Here is a 23,012-nt window from a genome sequence, read left to right on the forward strand (position 1 = left end):
AAAATATTTAGGTGAAGGTACAAACCAAGACATATATTCTTCAACATGCAAAGATATAAAAACCCAATAAAGAACAGAACATTACAGAAAAAAAACCTATTTTTTTATTAGTAATGTAGGTCAAAGCCATATTGAAGATCTTTTGAACTCTGTGTCATGGATTAGCCTTTAACTGTTCATATTTAAATAAATGTTTGGTTAATAATTTGTGGGACAGAGCCCATTTGGTAGAACCAGCTGCCTCTCTACACATATCATCTTTGAATAGTGATAAAACCCAATGAAACTGTATGAACTGTATAAATTGTATGATCTCCTGCACAGTCAACATAGTGAGTCCCCAAGTCAAAGACCATTCTAATAGCTCAAGAGAAGATGAGCCCAACACTATTACACTGTTTAAGTATACAGCTAAGTTTTCTGCACAACTCATAGCAAATATAACTTAAAACCTAGAATGCACCTAGCATAGATTTGAAGAGTCACTGGATAGTTTTTTCCTCTCTGAAGCAGTTTTTCTATCTATCTGCAAAAACAGGCAAAAGACATGTAGCTGAGCTCATCCGAACATTTCAGAAGATAACATAGCCTTCCCCCCTCCCAAGCACAGCATATTGGTCAAGAGCATACTATGTTGACCTGATTATACTTGCAAATTAACAAATTCGCTATATTAATTACAAATTGATCCAGGTGTTTCAATGGAAGGTTTTGTTTGTTTGTTTCTAAAATGGATACAAATTCTCATATCATAAAGAAAATATAATTAAACTTTCAAAGACTACAGCAGTCTTAACAAAAAAGCCTTAAGTGTGAGAAAGACAAATTAGCATTTCCTTTCTATTCAAAGGCCTAATTTTTTTTATGGTGGCTATTCCCCCCCCCCCCCCCGGATATTTATCTAACTAATTCTTTTTCACTATTTCCTTCACATAATATGAATGGTGTGCTAACGGAGAGAAAGAGAATTCACAAATTACAGGAGAACCCAACCTTGAAAAGACAGCACCAGATGGCTGTGCTCAGTGGCAGGAACAGAGCAATGCCAAGGCAAAAAAGTGGCTGAGGTTCCCCGTTCTCACAGCTATTGAGAAATTCCAAAGGAAAATTATGGAATGATGAAGATTCACAATTTAAAATTCCAACAGAATTCATTTAATTTCTTACCTGATTCTGAGTTTTAGCCAATTGAAAACTGACACATACTTTGATTTTGTGTTATCGTGTTTAATAAAAACTATTTCAGCTTTTAATAAGCTGTGAAATACCCATCTACTGTAACTCTCATTGCTATATGCTGCCATAGCAAGAATCTTCTCACAGTGGCACATGAACAAAAACTAGTGCAAATCACTGTATTTCATATCAAATACAAACCACTACAGTAGTTGCTTTATTACCAAAATGTATTATATAACCTAAGGGGACATAAGACACCTCTCAGAAATGTGCCAGAAAGAGAATGGCTTCAGCGTGCAGGAAAACTGACCTACTGCACTGGATTTTTAGCTTGACTTTTAGGGTTTTCTCTTGACATTTTCAGTTACTTTTTCCTACTTAATTATATTATGACATCATGACTTTACACTCCTTATTTTTGTTTGCTTCAGTAGTAGAACCTGGGATAAATTAAGCTGAGTCAAAACAAAACAAAGGGATGTCACTGATTCCAGTACATATAATGTAAGCAATCAGAAACACTAGAATGATAAAATTGCATCAGGCACTTTACCTACTTTTTCCCTTCCTTACTGGGGGTGGGATGAAGGATGGGATGAAGAACGGGTAGAGTTTCATGCTTAAAAACACACTATCTAAATCTTCTGGATGGAAAAAAAGTAAGGCTTATTCCTTTTCCTGCAAGGTATGTTGGATGTCTGTTTTGACAAGACCCAAGTAATGCAGGTTACATCCTGGTGTTTCACCAAAGCTATAATGAATTTGTGAATGAAGTATGATACAAATATAATGACTATATCCCTTGAGAAAGTTAAAACAAATGCTGCTGTCAGACAAACCAACTTTTACAATAGTTTTTCTTCTGGAAGAATTGTTGTATCTTTTATTTGCCTCCTTACTGCACTACAGTGCATCTGTGCCTCCACATTCTTACAAACTGGAAACTAACTAAAACTCATTCCACAAACACAAGGAAAGCTTATAAAGCTACTGCAAAGCACAAAGCTGTCTTCTAACATACTCTGATTCACTGCCTTTTATAGACAAGCATGAGACGGATCATACAGCTCTTCCCCTTTCAAATCTATAAGCTCTTTGTAAATGAGCAATGAAGTAACCCATTCACCAGACTCGAGAAGGAATTCAGCATTAACAGTAAACTTTTCTGAGGGAAACTGAGGCACGGATATATAAGGACTTATTAAATCTGGCTCTCCTACTGCCTTACATCCCCCTAATCTTTAAAACATAAGATGCTTCCTTACTCATTAGTGTTAAGAGTCCCTCTGGGAAAGCCTGTCTGCTCCTCAGAATGTGTTGACAGCACAAACTACAGGAAAGCAAGTCAATGGTATGACAAAATATAGGGACAAAAATTAAGTGCTTTGTGAAGGTGCGGAAATTACTATGAGAGACCTGAAAAAACATGGAAAGAAACAGAGGGCAGGGAGGAAGAAAATAATAGTGGTGGCAAGAAGGGCAGTAATGCCTTGGGATACTCAGTGCTGAGAATGGGAACTGTATTCAGAATAAGAGAGTTTAACGACTGATCAGAAAATGTTCCAAAACCTACAAGTTTGAATGAAAAAGGAGGACAATGAAAGTTATCTGTGCTGAGCAGCACTGTAATGACCCAACCCCAGACTCTGGCCCTGCATTCCCATAGGGCTACAGTGAACACTTCTAAAAAATTTACTGCCATTCCACCTGTCAAGTAAAATGACATTCTCTGCAGCTCTGCTTGAGAGAGATGATAGTAAGAGCCCTGATCAGTCCCTTCAGTACCTGAAAAATATTTTGCTGTCTTGGATACTAGTAGGATAAAAACCAACTTGAGTTTCCGATTAATAAAAACTGCAAGAAATAATTAAGATACTTAGTATTAAAGAAGCTTTTCACAGGTTAAAAGCAAATAAAAGGGAAAAATCCAGAACTGATAAATCTGTGGTATTCTTTTAGTCTTGCTTACTTCTAGAAATATACTGCAACAGATTAAATTTTTAATTCTTTAAAAGTAGCAGTGACAGAAATGGAACCTGCTTTGAGAGCCACTGAACAGTGACTCTAAAATCCAAGAGAACACGAGTTCATCTCCTTTTTCTGATCACTGCACAATCACAAGGTTAAGCAGCTGCTTCCAAAGAAAAGCCTTGTTTCCTCGGAGCAGTGCTTAAAGGTGCTGACCATGTAGGTGTAAATACATCTGTCTTTTGCCATTTGCAGTAATACATGCCTCCTACACTTCTCAGAGTGAGGCAGATGGTCCCTGTCCTGTCTAAATATTACACTGTACAGACTTACATTGCTATGTGTTTCTAGAAATATGAGGGCAGATGTTAAATATGTTAAACACACGCTTTGCCCCCTGGAGGTTTAAGTTAAGGCTGCTGTCTCAATTTGGTCATTTTAGGCATGCCAGGCTTCTTGGATCCTAGGCATTCCTCTTAAATCCCTGCTTTATAAATATAGCTTTTCATGTTAATTTTGTGTACTTTCATCAAGCATTTTGGATGCAGAACAAATGAAGGATGCTCTCAGTTTAGCATTACACATCCACACAGGCTTCATTGAAAATCACGATCCTCATTCATGAAAACTCTATTTACACAGCAGGGCATTTCCCATGACTGCTGTTTCCCCCCACCCCTTACATAAGCTTCACTGAGCAGTTTAAATTTAATTCGTTTTAAAAATTGCACAAAATATTAGGACAGGGATAGCTTGTGAATAGTAAAATTTACTTAAAGAAAACTATGAACATTTCTGAATATGTTAAAGATATTTAAGAACAAAACATTAAATAAAATAATCAAGACTTAATACATTTGTAATAGCTGTAGAAAAGCCTCCTGGTATCACCACAGCACTAAGGAAACAGCCCTTGCCAAGGCCACTGCATGAATTACTATTGTAAGCCAAGTGCTTTTTTTCAAATCATCATGCTCACCACTGCTCCTATGACCAGACCTTTCCCCTGGCAGACCCTCAGGCCACTTTTTGTTTTCTTTCTGCATGTTACCCCACCTAGTTCTAAATGTTTATTCCCTTTCTAGAAGTCTACCAACAGAGCCCAAAATTCCATTTCCACCCTTCTCTGACTGTACTCTTCAAGTCAGCTTTTTGATACCTTCCCTCTTTGAGGAACTGTAACTTCCTGCTTATCGCCAAGCACACCAACATCTCTTTGACACCACCTCCCTTCCTGTCCCCACCCAAGACCTTTCTACACCTTCAGAATTCACCTGCTTGCTAGGGTAAACTTTTGCTCTCGCATGCATTTAAATTGTAAGCAGGGAAAAAAAAAAAAGAGCAAAAGTAAGCAACCGAAATGTATGTGTGAGAGAAGTTAAACCACAACGTTATCCCCATACTGCTTCTTTACCGTTTTGTAAGTTCCATTTACAATTATCTATGAAGTTCAGGAACTTATCTGCATCCAGCCTCTGTGCTTAGGGTGATCGCATGTTTGTGGGTCACAATTTGGCTCAAAAAGCCTAATAAAATTCCTGTTTACGGCAGCGAGATCGGGACTGTATTGTTAGATAGACATGTATATAGATACACATATGTATTTTGTGCACACATACAGAAGCTTCAGAAGGTCATCATGCATACTTAGTGCACTAAACAAAACAATACCAGATTTTACACAATGTCCTGAACACTCAAGCACAGAATATGGGAATTACTCAGGGAGAGAGGAAATATCCATGTGCTCTCGCCTGAAAAATAATTCCTGGTTCACAAGACGCAAGGTGAAATGCACCTCCCTGTCGAGGTCTGAGCAAGAAACCACTGAAGCTAGACAGTGCCTGCACCTATTTGGCAAACACAGGAAAATGTTATGAACCTGCAGGACTCTCGGTTGTTTTGCCCAGCCACATGCCATACTTGAGCTATTTGTATTTTAAAAATACAAAAGCCATCTGTATATGAATGGATTCAATTTTGAAGTAGAAATTATTCAGGATTTTTTTTTTTGAAGAGGGAAAAAATAGAAATAATTGAAATCATCACCCACTGAGTTTTTGTATTAATTTCAAAACCCAAAGATTTTGAATTTAGCAAAAGTTTCAACTGTTAAACAGTATCAATTAACTTAAAATTGTGACACTTTAGGAAGCTCACAAAATCTTCTGTTATTATCACATACAGATATTTAGTAGAGCTTTCCGGAATGAATATTTTCAAGTGCCTTATCATGGCACAGGGGAAAGTACCAAAGTGCAGCTGGCTCAAAAATGAAAGTCCACACGTGAATTTCATAGTACAGAACAGGCACTTCAGTGGAAAAACAAGGTCAAGAAAGCAGCCCGATTAAGTTTTGCCTTTATGCTCAACCTGGTTTACTGTCTTTCCAGTTCTAATAGTCAAAAATCATTTCTGCTTGAAAAGTTTGGAAATCAAAATAAACAAACTTTAAGGAGAAAAAAAAAAATAAGGAAAAAGAAAACTTATAATTTATTCTGATCGAATACAGCTCTGCTTATGTTTCATACCAGTTCCTGGTGTGAAACTTCTCCTGATGTCAGGAATTCTCCAGTATTTCCCACATGGTAGAAAATGACCCACCCCAATGAATATCCTGACCTTAGAGATTTGTTTTCAGGTTTTCTTTACTTATCTGATGCTGGTTTTGTCTTCTTGTCTCCTCTTCCCTCCCCAACCCTTCTGTCATTAAATTACTTATACTTCAATTAAAATAAGGAATAAAACTATGTATCACTAGTAACAAAAATTATTTCCGTATTAATTATAAGTAAAATTTCCCTATAAATAAAAAATAAGAAAGGTTTCTGCAGATACACTTACCCTGTGCGTTTGGTGATGGTCCCTAATGTCATTGGCTGTTTGATTTGAGCAAGAGGCAACACCACAGTCAAACTTGGAAGAGGCAGGAGTCGAGGATTCCCAGGATTATTGTTTGTGAAGTTATTGTAAGTGTCTTGGCTGTTCAATTTACCTTAATGGGATGGAGACGTAACAAAACACGTTATTGGAACTTTTTCTTCATTTATCATTTCTACAACTGCCTAAAAGAAGCCACTGCCAAAAGAAACAAAAGTTAAAAAACAGAAAAAAGGCAAAAATAATGAGATCCTGTTGTAAGCAAAAATGTATCTAACAGCCATCTCCATCTGAAGTAAAAAATAAATCACAATGGAATCAGCAAATAGTTATTTTTCTATATGTGGGGATAAGGTCCCCTTCCATGGACGGGAAATTATTTGTGCTGCTGCTGCTTGCCTGGCAGTTTTGTTCACCAGAACGTTTTCAAGTTTAATTTGAAGAACAAGCCCTGAATTCCAATTCTCTCTTTAGAAAAAAAAGAGTATCTGGAAGCAAATTATTTTCCTAAAGTACCACATACAGTGTTGGTAATTGAAAGTCCTGAAAAGGTCGCTTTTGTTGTCTCTACAGATAAAAGCACACAGAAAGTAATCTGCTGAGCTAAGACCAGAGGAAAATAACAAGTAACTATATAAAATAAAGCCATGCAAAACTACACGTAAAAACAAGAAAGTATCAAGAAAGTAACCAACTTCATTCAATAAAGAAGAAGAAGAAAACAAATCATAGGTACTTTAAAAAGGAAGGGGAAGACATAACAAGAAAAAAATCCCAACCACCCTAAATTTAGCTTGTTTCAAAGAGGTCTCTGCTGGATATACGCCCAGTTTAGATACGCTTTCTTACTTTCTGTATCATTCTGTAGTCACAACCTTTCATTCTTCAGTTAGAAAAGGAAACTAGCTACAAATTTCATGGACAGTAAAGAAAGAAATGTGAAGAAACCAAAGAAAGAAGTTAAACAAAAAAGGGGCCAGTCTGTTTATAACAGAATCAAAAGTACTTTAAATAGACAAGCAACTATGAATTAAAAGGTTTAGATCATTAACTTGTTTTTCTGTGTTTCTATAATGCTGTGAAATGCTGGCTTTGTTCTTAATCAAAAGGGAGCCATATTGGGAATTAGGTTCCTAAACAACCACCGCATTCTACATAGATATTATACAAATCCCAGGCCAAATCCATACAATCTGACTGAAGAGCAGCCACCTTTTTTCAAGGAAGAAAAACAGCACAGAAAAGGGTTTCTCACAGGAAGCTGCCTGAAAGGCTTTAATGGTACTTCAGATGGACTGAAAATAGGAAAAGGAAGGCGGAAAAATCTTAATGAATGTCTCATCATCCTAAAGACACTCAATGCTTCCTTTACCCTTCTTTTAATATTATATAACTGTAAGCTTAGGGGGTTAATTTGTTTTTTCTACAAAGTCCAAAGACCCCTGCATCCCAGAAAACACAATAACAAAAATGATGAAATTACAAAGTGTATTTTGTGCTAAGTATCTGGCCCGAACATTGGTCAATACATTTTAAGAGAAATAGAAAGGCTTTAATGAAGAACAAGCCTATTGAAGTTTGAGAGCAGATTTCATTAATAGCAATTTTCCTGCACCAACTTTGAATAAAAAGAAACAGGAAAGAGGGGAAGGAGGGGAGGGGAAGGGGGGAACCAACAGCCCAGCTCAGATTTAAATTTAAACTGAGATGCAATTAATTTTTTTAAGGTTAGTTTCATAATGCTTTCTCAGTTCTTGTGAAAGGACTAGGAAGACTTTTCTGCATTACTGTCTAATTAGTTACTGTTGCATGCAATCAAGACCTTTCCGAGAGTGGTTCACTCTCCTGTATTCTCCATGAGGCTATGCAGCAGACAGGGACAGTACCTACAGAGCGGGCTCCAAATGGCTGTAATTTGTTTTCCTTTACTTGTTAGGAATATAATTATTAACCATGAACTACTGAACCAAATGACTGTGTTCTAAGAGTCCCCTCTCTCCCTTTCTCAAAGCACATTTAATTACTCAGTGCCCTCTGCTCTCAACATCATGTGGTTCTCCATATGCAAAACCTCTAGCTGATTCAATAGAATATTTGCATGCAGGGAAATGAGACGTTTATAGATCTCCTTCCTACAGAAGGATGGGGTGCTTTATTTTCATACAAGCTGACGAATCCCAAGGCAGTTAAGGATGTTCAGAAGACTGCAGGATTAAGTCATCATGGTTTAGGAGGCTTTTATTAATTGTAGCAACAACACCCTACAAATGTTTAGGCTCACACATAAGAAAACATAAAGTACACACACAAAAAAATGACCAACTTATACAGAGAGAACTGAAAATGTGTAAAAAGTACGCTGAATGGCACCAAAATCTAGGATGATGATTCTTTAGAAAAAACAAACATTCAGAGGTCAAGACTTTCCTTCTTAAATGCATACTTAATCCAATGTAAACAAATGGCAATAAAAACTAACTAAACCAGAGCTCATCATGCATGCACAGCACCTGACAGCAAAACCACAATTCAAAAATTCAGCTATGACAAAGGGAAAAAACTGCAAAAACATATAAGCAATCTATATTTTCTACAGCAACATTTAGCTGCTTAACTGCAAATAAATATAATTCAAAGTAATCTAGTCAAAAACTAAAAGTTGAAATGCTACAAAAAGGAGACAAGTTATTTTTGGCAGTAAAGCTTTTCTTGAAAATCTGACTACAGTAACATTAAGACAGTGTGGCTGAGTAAAGTTAGAATCTTGCTTAATAGAAGAAATACAAATTCTGCTGCCACTAACACTGAATTATTTTTAGCCATTTTGATGATGGAAATGATCTATACTGTTATAACTTCATTTTATGTTGCCTCAGACCTATCAGAGAAGTACATGCTTGTTGCACTTGCTGATCCAGTAAATGCCCTCCATGACCAGGGCTGTTCCATTCATAAGCATTCAGCAAAAGCTGTATGTTACATTCTGTCCCAGTTCACTGGGACAAAATAATGCTACACATTATGTTTAATAAGTCATTTTAAACCCCCTTAAGTTTCTGGTGTCGTATTGTACCCATCTAGAAATTCAACAGTCACCCTCCATTCCTCCAGCTCTTTGAAGCAGGGAACTCTTTCTGCAAGCATTGGGAGTTGCGTGTGCCCAGGACTGCTGTAACAGGCCAAAAGAGCACAAAGAATGCAGTCAAGCATCAACATTATTTCTACAGCTCAAGCAGTTGTTGATTCACTGTCAAAGCTTAAGCAACAAATAAGCCAAAGTTTAAGTCTGCTAGAAGTATCAAACATTTCTCATACAGCAGAATCCTGTACCCAAGTTACCTTGCTACATGTGGATGGCATATATTCATTCTTGCAAGCAAATACATATATTAATAAAGAATAACGCCCTGGAATTACAGCTTCAATAGAGTAGCTTCATTTAGTGATAATTTAACTTTAAATGCTAACTTAGTTGCACACTGACACACAGATCACATTCTACTGACTATTCAAGGAATACTTTCTATTACAACTAAGAGAAAATTAAATGTCACCATCACAATTTCAAGGTAAACATGCCCTCACAAGAACCAGCCTGAACACTTCCAGCAGAGCATTCCGAACGATGAGTCAGTCTGGTATTCACCCAGAGCACGAGTTTAACAGTCCTCAGGACGCTGGGCAAGGCAAGTGCTTTTGGTCAAGTATTTGTCTTTCCGCAGGCTGCCATGAAAGAGATTTCCAGGTGACAGTTCAAGAGCAGTGCACAGAATACATTAAAGCCCGACCAGGCTGAGTTTTGTCTTCCCTGTGTGCATCAGCGAAAATCCCATTTCCCTGCACTGCCTATCCAGCTTGGGCCACAGCTCAGGACACTCGCAAAAGGGAGTGCTTCCATTATCTTCACTCAAATATTAAAAGCTCAGAATCCAAATTCTTGATCACAACTAAAGCCAAGTCAAAAACCTCCTTAAGATAATCCTCATTCAGCCTTTTAGAGTCCCACTGGAGAAAAATGAAAGAAAAAATGTCCTATGTCTCAACTTAAGCTGCTGGCAAATCTCTAATTAATTTTACTAAGGGACTTAAAAAAGCTGAGGATGTCATGGTTCTGGTGGTCTGACAGCAGAAGTTTACTTACAAGTGCAGCATTATACTGGAATAAACGTTGCATACTGAAACATAGAAAATGTGATCAGTTAGTTCTGCCTTTGTACCTGTTTGATTAAAGTTTACAACAAAACTACCTTCTTATCACCCACCCAAAATCTGAACCATGCTTCTTCAGGCATTTTATTCCACATACAGTCCAAGGAAAAATGGATTAAGTTGAGGATAAAAGTGAAGAAAGAAAACAACAATGGGCTTTGTTGTCAGACGGAGGGAGCGGCTGCCGGGCCTGCCTGGCCGGGGTGTATTCCCAAGCCAGCCATCATTAACAGACTCACTTCCACCGAGAAAAAAAGGGAGGCCTGAAAGCGCCGGACAAAAGAAATCCCAGCAGACAAAGAAAAAACAAATTAAAAGCACCATTATAAAACACAGATGCTACAAGGAAAATAAACTTCACAAGATTTACTGGTTTTTGACAAAGCTGGACATCTGTGGAAAAGACATCAGGAGCAGCTCCCAGGTACAGTCAGGCCAGGCTTGTGGCCCCACTGCTTCAGCCTCACCTCCATCCTCCTAACCATAGCCCATGGCTGGTGACCGATACCTCCTGCTTCAAGCTATGCCAAAGTCCCTCTTCACTGTCCATGTACCTGCACCATCACAACCCTGACTTACGGACAGCTACAGCTTTTATTTACAATCATTGTTAAACCTATAAAATACTCTTAAGGCTTAAATGTGAGGTTTAAACATTTGATCAAAACACGCCTTTCTAAGTTTTTGAAGTATAATTTTGGATATGAAAGGAAAGCTACACCAAGGGGAAAATGAGCCAGACTCGTGAGCTTGTAACACCGTCTAAAAAGCATTCAATCAACTGAAAGCAATTAATACAGTAAACTTGTCCTCTTCTGATCAACTAAGAGCCTTGATGAATTCAGGCCAGATTTCAAATTGGTCAGCATTTGAACAGAGTACTTCAGGGCACTACTGTCAGAGATCATCTTTGAGGAGAGAGAAGAAAAAACATCCTGATCTTTGCAACTACTAATGACATAATTCTACATCAAAGCACAGCACAGCAGATACATTCCTGCCAGCCCCAAAGAGCTCATCTGTGAACGCAGTGCAATGCAGCCAGTGTTGCAGAGACTTTACTGGATCCTGGAAGAATTACGGGGATGCAGCCGCACAGATCACTGTACTCTTACTTTGCCCTTCTCTTAACTCCATGCATAGCACCACGTTAAGGTGACCAAATTGCTTCTCTCCTGTTTTAAACGTAGCTCTAATATATTGATACCACTCCATCAAATGGAACTCAGTAACCCACAACCGAGCTTAAAACCAAACCTACACCCTAACACCTATGGGATGCAAACACCAACTTACCACCAAATGGAAATTAAATCACTGTAGCCAGTAAATTTCCCTGGCAGTTTCAGTTGTGCATGGCACGTCTTGCTGTTCAAGACCTGTGGGATCCTCTTTTGCATAGAGAAATTCCACCCTATTAGTGAGCAAAGCAAACAGGACTTGGCCCAGACAAGTCTTCTGGTAGGAAAGTAACGATCATAAGCATTTTAGTTTCTCGATACACTTTACATGAAAAACTAAAGTGGTATCGAGCACCTCTTAGCCTCATAATAAAATGATTCTGTGTTGGTTTTTTCCCATTTTTCTTCCATTACTCCAGTATGAAAAGCTTAGTAATGCAGCATCATTAAAATTCAAAACCCACTTGATTAGCTTTTATATCTTACAGTCTTTAACAGACTACATTTCAAAGCACACCACGTAGTCTACTGACATTAACACTACACATAAACATCTATAATTTGGTAAATAAATACGCAGTAACTCCAGGCTATGCAGTCATGTAGAGGCTGAGTTACACGAAAAGGAACTGTGTTTGGCCATTATTTCTGTTCAGTGTAACACTTAAGATTCCTCAGCTAAACATTCAGTAATCATATAATGCAAGGGAAATAAAATCCTTTCTAACTGGCAGACAGAAAATAGCAGGAAAAACAGAAGTGTCATGGATGTGATGGTTTATTTTGCTTTGCTTTTATTCAATACAAAAAGTTTCCCGGATGAGAATGGAAAGCTTCCCAGCTTCAGTTCCAAGACTTTCACCCTCGTTTCTGACCTTTTCTCAGACATGTTCCAGTATAATCTGTAATCTACTACAGTCGGAAGAGGAAACAGCAGCACCCTGGTGAGAAACGCTGCCTTGTGACCTGAGCAGGGAACCCTGCGGAAGCAATGCTGGCTCGCAGAAGTCATTTGGAAGAGCTTGACAGACAAACTCAATAGTGTCCCAAGAAACACACTCAACACCACAAGCACTAATTACTGCTGAAAGTGGGCTTTTTCTTTTATGTTTTATCAGTCAAACATGTTTTATCTTTCCTTGTGAAATGTTACACACTTTCCTAGAAAAAGTCAGGAAACTAATTATTTTAGTTAATGATCGCTTCCAAATTAAAGTTACATTGCAATTTCCTTCAATTGTACCCTGTCAAATTCAGATTCACTTCACACCCTAACCAGCAATATGTCCAATACAATTAGAACCACTGAAGGAAGAATATTATGTATTAGCTACAGCGTGTATATGCACATGATCTAGCTACTTACACCAAATTTTTCTCTCAGCTAAACTGGTACAAGTCCAAAACCTAGGACTAACTTGATCCCACTGAAATGGATGGGAGAAAATAATGCAGCCAGTTGTTTTCATGTTTAAAACCGCTCAATATTGAACTTTTGAAAAACAGCTGCACTAAATCTCATGACTGTCCTAAGAAAGCAGAACTTTCTCTCTATTGGTATCCAGGCAAGGCATGTGACAGTGACAGGCAAGCTCCTCAGTCAGAATACTCTGTTGAGACATGCAAGCGCCAGTCCAAGTGTCTCAGCCACTGTTGAGACAGAGTCCTCTGCCCTCTCACCCGAGCTTCTTGAACTCCAACTCTTCCAACTGCTTGTCAGCATCATCCACTCAAAATCTGAACATCACTTCCTAATATTCCTTTCCTCCTTCTGGTTTTTCTTACTTCTACTATCTTCAGTTTCAAAAACTTTGTCCCCAGTTATAAAGCATCCCACTGATAGCCTGAAAATCTCCTCTTGTCCTTGGCAAAGGTCAGAAGATGGAAGGAACTGCCTGTTACCTCTACCTGGCCTAAGACAGATGACAAGATAACAGTTCAAACCTCAAGCTCTAACTGGGATTTGAACCTGTCATTTACTTAAGTACAGCTGGCCATTTCACCTACCTCCATGTGTATTTCTTCTTTTTCTGCTTGGAAAAGAAATTACATTGACAGTCCAGAGGAATCAAAAAGGAGAGGAAGCCACTTCTGCCAGAACAGCAGCAGTGTCCTGGGCCCCATCACACCTCTCAGCAGCAGCTGTGAGGACATCCATAGTGTTAACTGACTCGTGTAAAACACATCTCCTTGAAAATCTGATACAAATGTTGGCTTCTTTCCTTACTGTTTCCCCTCCTCATTTTTACCAGTTTGCTACAATAAAGTTCCTCAAAGAGCTGCATAACAAAGGGCCTTGAAGCATTTCCTTGGAAAACATCCCCCCCCCCCCCAACCTCCCGCCCCCCCTCCGCCCCTTCACACACAAACACACACATACAACTCTGGCATAATAATCATCTTTCAGGACTTATTTAACTAAAAATATTGTTGGTGCAAAGCTCAAGTCCATTTATGGGCAAAATTTGAAGTAACAACAACAACAAGACATGTTTGCCAGCTGTTGGCTCCAGGCTTTGCACAGCCATAAAGGAGGCAACAGCAGTAACACTTCAGCTGGTCTGCTCCAGATGGTGGGTACCAGCAGAATCAGCCAAACTGGCCTTTCTGCTCTCAGGCCATCTCCAGCAAACTCCAGCCACAGGCAGGGGGGTGCAGGCATTGCTATCCTATTTGGACCTGTTCTGGTACTTTCAACTCTTCACAGATTAAAGGACTGCAAGGTTAGTTTCTTGTAAATACTATAGGTATAACCATGAAATATTTTGCAAACAGATGCGAAGGTGCACTGCACTCTCCCCAACACATGGCCATAAGTAAGCTCTGGACCAAATGCTGTGGCTGTAGTTACGAAAGAACTGGACTTGAGTTTGCAGACTCTTCAAGGAAAGAACTATGTGAGCTCAGACTTAACAGGCCACTAATGAGGTTATCGTACAGGCGGCTTCTAGGCAATGTGCAGAGGCTCTGTTACTCCAATTTCTTGCACATGGGAATTTTACTAACACTGTCTGCTGGTGAATGATGAAACGCTTGAGAAAACAAGTATTCACTACTACTACTCCTTGTCATGCCCATCAATCATAATTCATATCAACAAAGTCCTGAATTCAAAGCTTTCCTTCAGGGATGACTCTTGAGATGTTTCACCATTGTGAACACACTTCTCTTCCAGTGATACAGAAGAAAATGATCTTTAGAAACTTAATTTTTTGGGGCCAACACAGTCAGAAAAACTGGTTAGCTTGTCTTAAGAAACTGCAAAATGACTGGTCTGGGAATTTCTAAAGGACACCTCTACAGCTGTGTTGGGTGAGGAGATAGGGAAAGTTTAATAGCAGCCCTTTACCCAAAGGTCTTAGCTTATTAGAATGTAGTACTGACAATAAACTGCATCTTAATATATTTGTGGCTTCACACCCACCTTTTTACCTATGCCTTATTTTCCCTTGCTCTACCTGCAAAACTTAGCACAAGGATTTTAGCATCTGAATTCAATCTGGGTGGAATACACAGTTATTTATCCCAAGCTATGAGGAAAAAAAAGTGACTCAAGAACCGCTGCATATGAGAACCTGATAATAATATCCATGGGTAATTATAATAAATGGCTTGTCTGAAACACCCATAGAATGGGAACCGAAGTAAAGCATAGCAATCTCTCTCTCTCTTCTACCCACCACACACCCTCAGCAGCCCTGCTCTTTTACCCATGACCGTTAAGGATGTTTTCTGGCTCTGTGACAGCATCGTGACTCAGGTCATGAGAAGTGTCAAAGATGCATTTCCTTGAGATGGGAAAAAGCAACTGATTTTAACAGCCCACAAAGACTAAGCAAAAAGAACAAGCCCAATCAGCATATTTAAGGGTAAAGATAAACCTTTTAAAAGATACAAGTATATCTTATTTCCAATCTTTATGCTTACGTTTCTTTCCATAAAGTGTTTACATTTTTTCAGACTACCAAAAATGCAGTTGATTTAAATGCCTGACTTAAGAATAATAAACTGAAACAAATAAACAAGGGCAGCACCCATTTACTGCATAATCAATCACCAACCATCTACACAGGCAATCTGATTCAAGCACTGGGGATCAGCCCTGGATTCCCTTTCATCAATGGCTGCGCCCCAGACTACCTACTGACAGGGGAAGTAGAAGGTGTTTGAGCTTAAACTCAGAAGGTTCATCAGATAAAAAGGATTGTTCCCACCAGTTTTTGTCCCATTCCTTTCCCTTGCTGGTTACTGACACAGAGCTTCACATGCTTTCACCTTTCTTCATGCCAAACCTTACTTGTCATACAACACCCTCAATACTTAAACCTCCTCCTTCAGCTGATACCGTCTCTTGAAGAACTCTAGATTCTACCCTCTCACCTTCTGACCAAACATATTACAGGCTTGTATCAGGTGAGCAAAGCTACTTCTTGTCATTTCACTGACCACATCTCCCTCAACCCACTTAACATTTCTTGACCCACCAACAAATTTGTGGACCACGCTGTCTCCCCTCCACTAGACCTCTGTTCTGACATAATCCTTTCCACTGTTGTGCTCTGGAAATGAGCACTGTCAGGAAACCTTCCCTGCATTACTCCTTCAGTGACGAGCTCTTTTCTGCGGGTTTATTTCAAAGCTCAGTCTTAGTGACTGCCTTTATGCTGATCACACACATTTATTTCTCCTGAAAACACTGTTCAGCTCTATACATGTGTACCTAGTCCTCTGCACAGACACACAAAGCATAGTGAGAAGCTGTAAAGCAACTGAGCACATTCCCTCTTGTGCATCACTATTATCACTATTTATTAATTTCTAATTGCCAGCTCCATGACCCTATCAAAACCAATGCATGATCTGCAGGATATCTGCTTTCTCACGATGTATGAGAAGAAAAGACACTGGCTTGGCTTTTACATTCCTGGTGAGATTTGGAGATGGAAAAACATCCTCTTATTTTAAGTTGAGAGGAAGTAATGGATGGAACAACTGAAACAACAGAATCCAAAAATGTCATTTTATTAAGCTATTTTCAGAGAACCACTTAAAAATCCAGTTACCACTGCTCCTTGGGCTCCCTCCGTACACGCCTCTGGCGCATCAACACTTGACCCTACGTAAAATTCTCTTCAGTTTGATGTTACCAGGACTGAAATCATCCATCTTGACAGGGAAACTTCAGTGGGACACTCACATCTGTGGTAATCCAACTCCTCTCCACCTTCCACCCTGCTTTCACCTCGTGATCCATCTCTGACATCGTGGCCTCCTGTGCACTACCTATTACTTCCCCTCTGCCTGCCTACCCACAGTCTTTCTGAACCAGCCTGCTTTGAACGCTGCCATGGCATTTGCTGTGCTAAATCGCTCAGTCATAGTTTTACACTTCACAGCTCAAGAACTGCAATTCCCCTCTGATATCAGCCTCCTCCAACTTTCATTTTATCTGGAATTCTTGCGACTCCTTTTCCAGAGACAAAGGCACACGGACATCTGCCCCCGTCTCAGATTGACGCTGTTTACAAAAGCTCCACTTCTAAAACGCTTTATGTACAGACACGAACTTCCCTTGTGACAGAATTTATCAGTCTACTTCCCTACTTATCTGAAGGGAATGGATCTTTTCCTTCCACTTCAGAAACTATCCAAAATATACCACCCGCGTCTTTCACTCCACTGATTCTCCAGCCATTAAAAAGGAAAAAAAAAAGAAAAAGAAAAAAAAAAAAAGGAAAAAAGTGTGTGTGGGGGGGGGAGACGACACGGAAGGACAGACATGGGGGGACACAGCTAAACCCACAGCTCATTTCCAAGCAGCAAGCTCTGCCCTGTTCCCAAACTGGGGCTTTCGAGCTGTCTGTACCTCTCATGTGTAACCATGTAACTCCCTCCAGGTAAATTTATTTCCCCCTAATTGGCATAAAATCGAGAAGAGAAACTTCAAATGAGAGCCTGAGATCAAGAGAAATCGCTACGTGTTTTAGGCAGCCGGTTGCAGAGGGAATTACCTCACGACCGTGAGGTAGTCTCCCTCCATTAACCAAAAGGAAGGTCCGTTCTCCTTACCCCTCTTTGCCGAGTGTTTTACATCGCGATAAAACAACCAGGAGCACCCTCGCGACTCCGTGAGGAGCTGCGGGTGGCAGGGAAGCGTTCTCCCAGCTGGAATGACCGCTGCTAAAGACAGCCCCAAGCCGCGGCCCCTTCCCCGCTCCCCTCAGAGGCGCGGCGCTGCACGGCGTGGGGAGGGCGCCCCCTGCAGGCTTCCACCGTTCACCACCGCTCAGGGCTGAGCGCGCTGGGTGGGAAACAGGGAGTTTTGGTCAAATTGATACACCCAGGAGAAGCGGGAATAGGGATGTCGGGGAAGTCGGTTTAAATAAGACGTGATGCTGCGGAAGAGCAACACGGTTAAACACACTGGACATTAAAAAGAAATAATCAAATAACCTGTTCTGCAGCTTGCATTATCATTTCTATACATTTATACAAACTGTTTTCTGCTAAGAGAGGCTACAGTTAACCCAGGGGAAAAGTAAAGCATCACAGAGGCTTTTTAACCAAGTGTTTTGGTGTTTACAGCACCAGCCCTCGAGTTAAACTTTGGGATGGAGCTGCCCTCCAATGCATTACGTTCTTATACAGTTAATTTTCTTTGAAACTATTTTTGTCCTCCTCTCTCTAAATAGGTGGTTTCTTAAGTGAGTGTTACTTAAAGGAAACCAATCTGTTTTTCAGGAAGGGCTGATGATGTCAGTCCTTTCAACCCTGCTTTCCCATAAGAATTCTTGTAGTAAAAGGAGTTTCACTCTGGGAAATAGTGAAAACTAACGGGAAAATATTCAAAGCATCTCGGGCTGCATGTTTATCAAACTTCTAGGTTTACACTTGGGTTTTAATCGTGTTGTGAATGTAACAAACGAGGGGAAAGTGAGAGAAGCCCTCTTTGGGTTTTAGAGTTAAAAAAAGAATTTGCAATGAAAAAATGTGCGATCCTAAAATATCCCTAAAGAGCTAAACGCACGTCTAAAGGCAATACACACAGAACACGTTTTTTCATAGTTCTAAATTTATGTGCTCCATTTCAGCACAGGTATTAAATCTGAAACAGAACCACTGCGTATTATGAACTGGAAAACTACAGCCAAATAAATACTTCAACCCCAACGAAATGACAAGAGAAATTCAGAGAGTGTCATATTATTATTGACTGGCTTTAGGAGGTGTGGATGTGTAGCTATAGGTCCAATGTGTGCTTATTTACTCTATTATTGTTCTGATACTGGAAATCCCTGCAGTCAGCAACAGAAGAAACCTCCGAGCAGAGCCAGCGAGACTCTAACTTATGGGTGGTTCGAGAACTAATGATAGTAACAGACTGTAAATTTTCATTTGCAGAATAATAAAGAGTTATAGAAAGCTTTCAATCTTCCAAGAAAAGCATTCAATTTTTACAGCCAAATTCTCCTTGCTATTCACATGTAGGTCCTGATGATAACGTTGGATACGTCTGCATTATCAAAGGCATAGTTCTAACTACTCACCCATTAACCCACCCTGCCTACCTGGGAGACAGGTAAGTATCACAAACCCCATTTTAGACAAGCAAAAAGGTCACACCAGGCCGTATGCTACCCTAATGTTTAGCCCCACAACCAACTGATGTCGTAACAGTCTTATAATAGTAAAAGCCCATAAAAGGATCCCAACCTAACTGCGATATTACTGACAACACACTCTGGCAATCCAACAGAATGACAAAAACACAACATCGCTGGATTAACAGGCACAACGGCCCAAACAAAATCTGTGCTAGCTATAAAAGGTGCAAAGGAACTATCTCTTCATCATCCTCTATTTAACAGTTTACTTCATTCTGCCGAAAAGAACAAAGCTGAACTATGATTCATTTGGAAATGAAATCATCCCCACCCCTAGTAAAGGCTTACATCGTGTGGGTAAACAGTTCCTAGGGTACTCTGAACAAAAAGTAAATAGATTGCCCTGCTACTATATACATAGCAAACAGTTTAATTTTGAAACGAGAGTTAAAAAGCATGAGAGAAACATATCACAGAGCCTGAACTCTGAAAATATTTACAGGAACAAAAGCTAATCACGAGTTAACATCAATAGGTTACAATTGCTCATCAGAAAAGAAGACAACAAGCAAGGGCTTTGCTCACAGAAGTCCGGTCTCTTGGCCTCAGGTTGGAGTAATGCCATTGTAATGTGAAAGAAATATTTGCAGAAGGATTAACAGCAGTATTTCTTTCATAGTTTTAGGGTTTATTGAAACCTTTCCGGATTGCAAAGCACAGTAGAGGAAAACCATGATGACACCAGAATGCTCTCCAGAGATAAAACCAGGTTATCACAGTCTGCTCTGAAGATAGGTCACTTGATCAACAATTTGTCCCAGTGCAACAGTGCTCTTCAGGACACGATTTTTGGGTTTATTTCCATTATAATCAAGTGCACTTAGCGGGATGACTGAGGAAACAGCTACTCTTCTTAAATAAAACTACAGAATTCAAATAATTCTACACACTGGGAACACAGAGATTCTTCTTCCTGTTACACAACAGAAAGCTGAGACAAAATCAGCTGCATAAAACTGACCAAGGGTCACAGAGCAAGCTAAAAGTAAAGCAAAGAATCAAACCCAGAACTGCTCTGTTGTGAGTACTAGCTTATGCTCCTGTCACCAGACCGCCGCAACTCCTCCAAATGACAATAATTTAACTTTCTAATGTGATAAGGAGCTGGTACAATCTGAGCAAACCCATTTTAGCTCACTAATTAGAATAATCACCGCTCTCTGGCTAATCCAGCTACCACACACGTACACAAAACCCCTCCACTGAAAGTCACTGTGAACTTCAAGGCTTTTCTTCCCAAGCTGATGATAAATGGCTTTTTGCAAGAGGCATACGCTATAGTTCAGTATCCTGCCTGCCTCCAGCCGGGTAACCTGAGAGATTACTGAAAGCAAAAAGCAGCAATAACAGTCCTAAAAGCATTACAATATTTTACCAAATGGATTATTTAAAACAAAACTATTGCTTGGGTTGTTTTTCTGAAGATTTTAAGGCAACTCCACTAAGTCCTCCGTTTAATCTCCTCAAATTTCTCATGGGAAATTTTCATATGAAGGTTTGCAAGTTACCAACACAGTCTTTGTATGCATCCAACTTCAAGCTCTTCGACACTGTGAGAAAGTGATGAGCACAACCTGTGTGAAGCTCTTCAGAAACTACAATTACTTTTCAGCCTTCTCATGGAGCTAATGACTTAAACAGCACTCATTTTCACGCAGTGATGACTGCACAAAGATCTTGGGGGGGAGGGGGGGGGGAATCTGATTTATTTATTATACCTCAAGACAGGCATTTGAAAACTGAAACTGTAAAAACTCTTGGGACACTCCCACAAATCCTTCTCCCTTTCTCCTGGTAACTCATCCATGCATGTCTTTCTCCCACCTACAAAATCTGTCCATCACTGAGAATGCTAGAGCAAATGAAATTGCTGTTTCTTCTTGGGTTGGAAAAAAGTGTCAAATCTATTCAGAACTCCAAATGTACCTAAAAGCACTGTAAAGCCAACAACTCACTGCAATTTCCCTTGACACAAACCAGAGTTGGTTACATGAAAGCTACACAAATTGATAGTTCCTTCCCTCCCCATACGTGATGTCAGCAGTTAAAGGAGATTGGATGTGCCATAGTAAACCATGCCAAGTGCAAGGTCCTACACCTGGGTCGGAGCAATCCCAGACACAGCTACAGGTTGGGCAGAGAAGAGATTCAGAGCAGCCCTGAGGAGAAGGACTTTGGGGTGCTGGTCGATGAGAAAATGAACATGAGCCGGCTGCAGTGTGCGCTTGCAGCCCAGAAAGCAACCGTATCCTGGGCTGCATCAAAGGGAGTGTGACCAGCAGGTCGAAGGAGGTGATCCTGCCCCTTTATTCTGCTCTTGTGAGACTTCACCTGGAGTATTGTGTGCAGTTCTGGTGTCCTCAACATAAAAAGGACATGGAACTGTTGGAACAAGTCCAGAGGAGGGCCACGAGAATGATCAGGGGCTGGAGCACCTCCCATATGAAGATCGGCTGAGAAAGTTGGGGCTGTTCAGCCTGGAGAAGAGAAGGCTGCGTGGAGACCTCATAGCAGCCTTCCAGTATCTGAAGGGGGCCTACAGGGATGCTGGGGATGGACTCTTCATTAGGGACTGTAGTGACAGGACAAGGGGTAATGGGTTAAAACTTAAAACAGGGGAAGTTTAGATTGGATATAAGGAGGAAATTCTTTCCTGTAAGGGTGATGAGGCACTGGAATGGGTTGTCCAGGGAGGTTGTGAATGCTCCATCCCAGGCAGTGTTCAAGGCCAGGTTGGACAAGGCCTTGGGTAATATGGTTTAGAGCGAGGTGTCCCTGCCCATGGCAGGGGGGTTGGAACTTGATGATCTTAAGGTCCTTTCTAACCCTAACTATTCTATGATTCTATAAAACCTTTACAGTACTTCCCGGCCTGTTTCAAGCCTAACGTGCTAAGCTGTTGTACAACAATGTGACAGAAGAAAGCAAAATGGTAGATACTGAAAAATCTCTGAGGAGGAGGAAATTACAGATAGGATTTTGGGTGCCTTCCAGTGGCTCCAGGCAGAAGAGCATGGCTCCAGAACAGCGCTGCAGAAAACTACATTTAGAAAAGTCCAAAGAAAGAAGAAAATAGAAAGGCTTCTTCTGGGACAAGCCTGGTTCCCTTAATAATCCACAAGACATAGAAATGTTCCTTTGATTCAGAAATCCAACAAAGGTTCTCTCTATGGCAGTTGACTCTCTTGTCTTTGTTGTCAACTACGACAGCACACAGTTGGGCTTTCAGAAGCACTTCTAATCCTACTCATAATTAGGGAAGAGGGACTGTTCTTGGCCATTTTTAATACTCTCAGACTGGAAAAGGGTGGCTCTCCATACCAAACTGCTATTTAAACTTTCACTTCAATGGAAGCTGTAACTTACTCTTAATAGAAATGAGGCGCAAGGCTGCAGCAAATCCTGAATCCAAACAATGCAGCTTCTAGTACAGACCTCATGAAAGGGAAGAGCAAAAAGAACGGCAAAGATGAAACTGATGAAGCTGGGACAGTGATGATATTTGAACCTTATTTAGAGGCTCTCCTTCCTGTCCTTTGAGTTTCTCCAAAGCACATCCACCCCAGCAGTGGGATGTACAGGTTTGAGAGATTACTTCTCACATTGCTCACACACACACACATAAGTGGACAAAAATCTAAGCCATCAGCTTCACATTGCCTAGTTTCCATGTTTCTCCTCAAACAGTATTTATGGTGGATATCCAAATGGACTTCATGATCATCAAGACTGATGAGCAGTGAGAACTTCAGATAACTGCTTTTGAATATAGACCAGATTAATGACCATGTGCTAGATGGAAACAAAACTTGAAACCCAAAGACCTCAAAACTTTCAGTTTAGAGTGGAAATTATTAACACAGCTGTGATAGCAGAGTTTACTCAAGTTGCAAAACCAGAGCTATCTTTCTGAAGTATTTATACCTTGCCT

At 40.1% G+C, this 23,012-nt stretch overlaps 1 protein-coding gene across 16 annotated transcripts in view; it reads right to left on the minus strand.

Moving 5' to 3' along the window:
• The window catches only part of BCAS3 (BCAS3 microtubule associated cell migration factor), a 363,292-nt gene that overhangs the window by 221,716 nt on the left and 118,564 nt on the right, over positions 1-23,012 (minus strand). For all 16 annotated transcript variants that reach the window (XM_061368506.1, XM_061368578.1, XM_061368559.1 and 13 more), the window contains one exon: positions 5,992-6,142. In XM_061368506.1, coding sequence (XP_061224490.1) covers positions 5,992-6,142 — 151 coding nt within the window. The remainder of the gene's footprint in view (positions 1-5,991; positions 6,143-23,012) is intronic.

This window comes from Neopsephotus bourkii, unplaced genomic scaffold, assembly GCF_033783945.1.
Source record: "Neopsephotus bourkii isolate Nb327-2 ecotype Australia unplaced genomic scaffold, CSIRO-AGI_Nbou_v1 NB_140, whole genome shotgun sequence".
Lineage (NCBI taxonomy): Eukaryota > Metazoa > Chordata > Aves > Psittaciformes > Psittacidae > Neopsephotus > Neopsephotus bourkii.